This window comes from Pinus tabuliformis, chromosome 2_1, assembly GCF_031772625.1.
Source record: "Pinus tabuliformis cultivar Carrire ecotype Pingquan chromosome 2_1, CPIR1, whole genome shotgun sequence".
NCBI classification, from domain to species: domain Eukaryota; kingdom Viridiplantae; phylum Streptophyta; class Pinopsida; order Pinales; family Pinaceae; genus Pinus; species Pinus tabuliformis.
In genome coordinates, this window is record NC_142299.1 from 641,803,737 (window position 1) to 641,812,045 (window position 8,309).

Below are 8,309 nucleotides of genomic sequence, written 5' to 3' on the forward strand. Positions count from 1 at the left end.
TCTACTTCAGACTAGATTGTAATATCAACAAAGAACCTAAACAATAATTTTAGTGGGAAAAACTAACCAAACATATTATATGGTAATCTAAATTATTTTTCCCTGTGTCAATTTGAGGTTAAGGTTTAGTAGGGAAGGAATTACACATCTAGATTTGAACCTTGGATCTCCTAGTTTACATAATACTTCATATCAAGGGTATCACCAATAGGGTTGTCCCTAGTGGGGCTATCTAAATTATAAATTTATTTTAAATTATTATTATCATTTTATTAATTATAAAGAGAATTTTCATTTAAAAAAATGTCACCATATTCTTAGTTATAGAGATTCATCACCACTTTATCATGGAGAGATTTTTAATATTTATATAGGCTTTCCTACAATACCATGAACCAATATTAGGGTATAAATTTGACCAACACTCTTATACATGAAGTAAATATTTTATGATAAGTTTCTTTTTAAAATTTCCCTTGCTATGAAGTTTATTTTTAATTTTTACCTATTATTTAAATATTATGTGTTTTTATTAATTTTTGGTTGTGAATATAAAACAATTTTTTGTTAATATAAGTTTTGTTTTGTATTAATAATTTTTTTAATTTTGACTTTGACCAAATAAAATATGTTTTAACCCAATAATATCATAAATGTATGAAAAATAATTTATAATACTATAATGTTGTTATAAAAACATATCTATGATTAGTTTTATATAACCCAAAGATATAAAAATAATAATTGCTAAATCTAAAGAGACATAATATTAAGACTGCACAACCTTTCATCAATAAACAATATAATGAGAAATATATGTTTAATAGGATTTAGAAGATGATTGGTACATGCATAGTTGTCATTTCTAGGTTAACAACTGATTCTATCTTCTATCTGACGAATCTACTAACTTTATCTGACGAATCTAAAACTTTATGTAGATAATATCATGGAAGGAAGTATGGAGTTATTCTCTATTAGTACTGTATTAGTGGTCAATTTCTTAAAAAGTGGATAGATCAATATATTTGTATCCACACATCTACTATAGGAATTCAAAGCACCTTTATCACTTGGCTATTAAGTTTAAGTATCTTAAATGGGAAGTTAACATAAACATTTGAACATAGGAGTATGAGTTTTGGCTTACATTAACATTGTAGTTAATACTTATTCATTAGATTTTAGTTAATATTTATTCATTAGATTTTAGTTTATAGTTGTACTTTTTCACAAAAAGTATCGAGGCAAATGTTTTTTTAAGGTGGGTGGAATGTTGGGATCTTCCCTAGGGGTGTAATGGGTCTCAAAAGGCTTGCAGTAAAGTAATAATAGTCAAAGCTATTCATTATAAAGTGGACTGAGTTCACCATATTATTAAATAAGAATCACTATGATAGTTAATATTGAATAAATGTAATAAGAAATAATTATAAAAATTCCATTGAGTACTTAGGAGGCTATTATGATTAAAATTCTCTTGATATCTATAAAAAGTATTGGATATTATCTTATGAGTAATGTAAACATATATTATATTTGAAACTTAGTTTATTAGAAAATTGCCCTAAAATAAATTAACAAAATTAGATTCCTTCATTAAAAGGATCAATAGTAAATTGTTTCCCTACATTAAAGATTTTTATATTAATAAATTATGGAAAATTTCTATATTTCTTAGATATAGCATATGAAATCATTTTGAGATCTAAAATACATAAAACTTTATCAAGCTTCTCTCATTTTACTGAGAAGAAGATGGGGCATGAAGCCTTTCTTATACTTTTGTAATTTAAATGAGGAGGAGAAGTAATAATTTCTTTGAATTTATTAATATTTAAAAGGAAAATAAGATAAAAAGTCATTTCTCATACTTTTATTAATTTTTGACCGGAGAAAAGCATTGGTTCTTTCTCAAAAATTTTTAATTATAGTGATGAGGGGAAGAAGAATGAGGACGGACTCATTCTCCTTTTTCATTCCAGTGAGGACAAGGATAACTGTTGCTCTGTTTATCTCTGAAAATAGATATTCTTTTCATACATATACATTAAAATTGTGTTTACATGTCTTATTCAAATTCAACGAATAATTTTATTCATATAAATGTATCACGGTGCAATTTAAGAGAAACACAAAATTTTATTACGTTCTCAATCTTTTGAGAAAATATATTAATCACATATGTAAAAAGAACAATTCGTTGATAATCTATCCCATCCAACTGAACTAACAACATTATTTACATGAAAACAACCTCTGCCTCACACAACCAATATCATAATAATCTCTCACACATACATTAATAATAACACACATCCCTTGGAAAAACTTTGCTTTACCAGATAATATTGACTCTTATCCCTAAAAATAATTATAGTGTACACACTTTTCCATGCGTCCATGGAGCAGTCTAGCAAAAGTTCACAATGTCATCTTCTTCTTCACGCAAAAGATCAAGGCAATCCATATTCAATTCTGCTAGCGAGACACCACAATTATCCATGTCAAAGAAGTATCCAAATTCTTGGATGAAATAAGAATTATAATCCAATATTGAATGGTTAATCAGTGGACATAATGAATCTGGGGTGGCCACTTGTTGTACAGAAGTTGAAGAACAGTCTGCACGACAATCCCCATATGAATTTCTCTCTGAAATATGAGATTCAGATGGCGCTGTTGTTGAGTCAGAAATAGATTCAGATGGAGCTGTTGTTGTTTGTGTGTATGCAAAGTTGGTGAATGCTAATGGTCCTCCCAGCTTCCTTGATGCATTATCATAAGCCAGTGCAGCTGCTTCTGCTGTGTCAAAAGTCCCAAGCCACAGCCTCACTCCTCTGGAAGGATCTCTGATCTCTGCAGCCCATTTCCCCCATTTTCTTCGTCTTACTCCGCGGTATTTACAGCTCACTGCACACTCTACAATAGAGACTGGTTCGCTTAAGGCTTTGGCTTTCTTGTTGGGCACCCTTGGTTTCCTCTTGCACTTGGGTTTGCCCTGATTTCCTGCGCGAGCTGAGCAATTTAACCGTATTTGAATCTCGTGAACAAATCTTTTGTGAGAGGCTGCACTCAATTCATCGTCACTTGAGAGGTCTGTGGCATCTGGGTCATTGCAGATCACTCTGATCTTCCTTGTCAGAAGGACATTCCTCTCCTTTTTGAATGCTCTGATAGTACTATTTTTTCCGTTCTTGCGACGAGGCATAATTCAAGTTCTTTGATTATAACTCAAACAGACTGCAATCCAAATGCTTGTGTTATCGTTCGTTCTTGCAGATCTTGGAACAGCTGGTATATGCAAAAAAATTCAGAAGTTAATTTTGAAGACTGCATTTTTATAATATTTTTTTGATGGCTGGCAGACGTTTGAACCATCTAATACGGTTAATCTTCATTTCATAAAAATCACTTTCTTTCTCGAGCCAATAAAATACATAGGTCAGGCGCATGAATGCAACTGAGAGAAACAACACCACAGGGAAATTGAATAATCAAATATCTTCTGTAAGCTTCCCAGCCGAGTCGAGAAGAAACCCCACAGGGAAATTGAATAATCAGAGATTTTCTATAAGCTCCCCAGCCGAATCGAGAAGAAACCCCACAGGGAAATTGAATAATCGCTGAAATTGAAATTGGACTGGCACGAATTCAATAGCCACGGGAACAATTCAAATTAAGTTGATAGAGATGAAGAAGGCCATACAAGTTGATATGGCAGGAAAATCAAACCGTAATAGAACTGTTTTTTAAAGGTAATTTTTCTGCTATCAAAATAGAACTGTTTTTTAAAGGTAATTTTTTTAGGAAAGGAGAATATCGAATCACCAGCTTCTTTTAGCTTTTTTTTCATGAAAAGAAGTGCACGAGATCCAGATTATTCTAATTCGATCAAGTTTTCATCGCGAGGGGTTTTATTAATCCGACAATATTAAGATTATTTTGATTAAGAATGGTTTTTTATTTAGGTTTTGTTTTTCTATAGATTCCTTTTTAGGTTGAATCATTAAAAAAATAAGACACCCCAAAACAAACGTTTTAATATAATTTTGAAAATTAAAAAAAGAAAAAACCGTTTTAAAATAATTTTGAATTTTTTTTTAAAAACCTGGCTTTAAGTATATTCTTGTTTCATATCTATCGTCAGTTGTCTTCAAGTATATATTTTAATATATGATAATTTTTATATTATAATAATAATATTTTTGAAAATTTAAAAATGAAAAAACCGTTTTAAAATAATTTTGAATTTAAGTATATTCTTGTTTCATATCTATCGTCAGTTGTCTTCAAGTATATATTTTAATATATGATAATTTTTATATTATAATAGTAATATTGAGAGTTGTTTTTGACGGTATAGGTATAATCTATATTTATACGATTAATGTGTTAAAATGAAATTGATATATAAATTTGATTATCTAATTATTTGATTGTTTTTCGAAGTTATTCTTCCAACTATTATGGATCACAAAAGCCTCAATTCAATTATAGGTATTTTTATTTGTCAAGAAATTTTTTATGATGGTTTTTTTTAAATTGTTTTTTACCAAATCACTTGATTTTTATTTTTAGTCATCACTTAAATACATGTATGTGTTTTTTTTGATATTTTTTTTGTGAGTGTAATTTTTTTTGATAATATATATTTTGTCTTCATACATTTTTTAATTATAGCTTGACCATAAAATATATGTTTGAGTTTTATATTACTTTAAAAATATTATATAGTTTTTTTTTTATTATAGGAAGTTATTTTTTTACTATGCGTTTAATTTTGTGAATTGTGAGGAGCTTACTGAGTTAAGGCTAATTATTTTGATAAATTGAATAATTAAAAAAACTAAAATTATGATTAAAAAAATTAAAATTATAATAAACTTTATCTTATTAGATTATTTAATATTTTTTTAAAGCATACTTTTAGTTTACACAACCTTTAAATTTTTATGAATAAACATGACCTTAAAAATAAACAAATTCAAATTAAAAGTAAACTGTTATGATTTTAAAGCATACTTTCAGTCTTATGCAACCATTAAAAGTTTATGAATAAGCATGACTTTCAAATTAACTCACAAGTACAATTTAAACTGGACCTCTCCTGCATAAACTAAATAAAATTCATTAATATCAATTCAAATTAAAATAAATGAATTCTTGAGAAGACAAAATAGTCTTACAAAAAATCTAAACTAGTTGAAAAATTAAAACTTACATATTTTGTATAAGTGGGTGTGTTGTGGTTGATTAGATTGATATATGAAATGGATTACACTACTCTTACATTCCATAATGGATTTTCTTGAGCCTTTAAATAGGCTTTATCAAAACAAATACCCTGTGTTGTCAAAACCTCAACCTAAAAAACCCATCAATGTTAAATAATTAATTTTATTGTGTTATTTTATTTTATCAAGTCAAAATGTTTACCTAATATAACATATAAAGACATTACATCATGCCTTCTAGACTGGGTTGGAGAGCCTCTTAGCGCAATAATGTCTCTTAGTGCAATAATTAGCTATGTAAACAAACGGAATTCTCCATTATTAATAAAGGAAAAGTTATTATTAAAAGTACTTGTTATTTTACAGAAAAATAAAAAAAAATTGTTAGTATAGAGAAAATCAATACAACGGATATATATATATATATATATATATATATATATATATATATTGAAGTTTTAAAAAATTAATGTAAATTTTACAAATGTCAGTTAAAAAAGAGAAATACTAGTAAATACTCATCAAATTTAACCACTGGTCTTAATATTTATGAAAATGTATATATTCTACTCTTTTTAGATTTGAAAGTGTAATTTTTTATAAGGAAACATGTTTTTAGACTCAATCCTACTATAATAATTGTTTATAATATAATTAATGCAACCATATAATTTAAATGACTAGTAAGTTAAATATTAAGATACTTGAGACATTAAACATTGAGAAGATTAAAAAATCATAAAAATATCTAAACTAATTTATTTTAAATTCATTTTATTATTATTAAATATAAAAATGATTTGTATATGAGTTAAATATATATACATTTAAAAGAGAATGTAACAAGATTCTTATTATGGAGATTCGTCCCAAATTTATCATGGAAATTCTTAATATTTGCATAGCCTTAGTTACAATACAGTGCACTAATACCATAACTTATCAAGATCACATTCCCAAAAACCCATAATACATTTCATAGTCAAAATATTTTAGTTTATTTTAATTTAACTTTATACTTTTTTTTAACTTTAATCATGACTACTGCCAAACATATTTCATGACCTCTCATAAAAGCTAAGTCCCTACCATCCATCTATTAATTATTGATAATTATTTTGAAGGCCCTACTTTAAAATAGACATGTTTATCCACATAACTATTTTTAAGAGTAACATAGATTCATCTCACCTCTAGATCTACCAACCCCTGAGAGGGATTAAATCTCTCAAGATGTAAACTTTGAGTACCAAACTTGGGGAAATGTTTGCACATTGATAGATTTGATTCCTCTCATGGCCTAATAAATCCTCAATTGAGATGATCTATATTTATATTACATAAATTTCACATCTCTATATATAAAAGTATTCTCATTTTTAATTTTATGAAAAGTTTAACTTAATCTTTAAGGAATATCCACATAATATTCCTAATATTTCTAGTAGTAGTGAGGATAGAGGGTTTAGATATATTTCAAAAATAATTATATTTTTCTTTTAGATCTAATTAAAAGATGTTATAAAAATACAATAAAATATTTATAAAATATTTGGATTGTGAAATGAGCTATGATTTTTTGGCATATAGTATTCGTCCATGATATTGTAGCAAAGCCTATTTACAAATTAATTATAACATCTATAGTAAGGTGGAGGTGAATATCCAAAGTGAAAAATCTTGTTATATTATAGGTATTAGGTTTTTATGCGTTTATTAATTAAATATAAATATGATTATGCAATAATTATTTTAATCAATATCAAAGAAGTGTCCAAATGCTTTGGTGAAATAAAAAATTTCATCAAATATTGAATGGTAAATCAATGTACATAATGAATATGGTGTGGCAACATCCTATACCAAAGTGAAGAAGAGTCTCCACAACAATTCCCATATGAATTCATGTTTGAAATGTGAGATTCATGAAAGGTGTCAGATGGAGTTGTTGTTTATGTGTATGAAAAGCTGGTGAATACTAATGGTCCTTCAAGCTTCCTTGATGCATTATCATAAGCCAATGTTGTTTCTTCTGTCATGTCAAAAGTCCCAAGACACAACCTCACTCTTATGGGAGGATCTCTGGTCTTTGTAGCCCATTTCCCCCATTTTATTTGTTTGATTTGCAATATTTACAGCTTATTGAACACTCTAAATTGTGATGGAAAGGCAGAAAGGTGGAAACAAAAATTAACACACAAAAACAAACTTATATTCATAAAACTTCTCATATAAACAATTACCGAGTTGCGACTCTTGGCTCTTCTGGCCTCATAACTTGACTCACTCAAAATAACTTCAATATGAAAAAAACTCTAGATTTGAATGTTTCCAAAATAAGAATGAACTTGACTCTGTTAACTAACATCTAAATTTAGACAACTCTGCATGGGATAGTAATTACATTTTGTAACACTCCACCTTAATTAGGACCTTATGGCTCAAAATAAATCAATCATGACTCAAACATGCCCGCTAGTCTAAGTCTCAGCTAGGCTTACAATGATTAATACTTTTACTATTTTGCATTTTCTTTTTCATTTCTTCCAGATTTTATATCCTTGAAAGTGTTTTATTCTCTGTCGCACTTTCTTACCATACATTCCATATTTCTTCACTTATTGTTGCTGCAATTTTTCTTTTACTTCTTTTGTATTTGTTTTGAATTTATCTTCTACAACAACCTCTTCAACAATTGTTTCACTCATGGACTACTACCACAACTCTTCATCTTCAAATTGTCTTGTTCCCACTGTTTTTTGCGCTTTATATTTCCAACTTTCTTTCTTCCATATTTCTTGATAGAAGAATCTTATCTCTTCCCGACTCCATTGCTGAAAATTTGTTTCTATGCTTTCATCCTTTTCTTCAGAAATGTCCATCTCTTTCTCTTCACTTTCATCATCATGTACTGCTACTTTTTTCCTATACTATTCACACTCAAGATCGATGTTAGAAATATATTATTATATTATGCATTAAGAGATTCCTTCTCTTCCTCTTCCTTCTTTGTCTTGTCTTTCACTCCTTTACAAGCCTCTATTGTTGCAAACAGGTTGTCTTCCAGACATA

General features: G+C 28.1%; 1 protein-coding gene across 1 annotated transcript; it reads right to left on the reverse strand.

Annotated features, from left to right (window-relative positions):
• Positions 1-2,413: 2,413 nt before the first annotated feature.
• LOC149202192 (ethylene-responsive transcription factor CRF2-like) lies at positions 2,414-3,211 on the reverse strand. Its single transcript, XM_089399912.1, has one exon. The coding sequence runs from the start codon at positions 3,209-3,211 to the stop codon at positions 2,414-2,416; it is 798 nt and encodes a 265-aa protein (XP_089256038.1).
• Between the last annotated feature and the right edge of the window lie 5,098 nt (positions 3,212-8,309).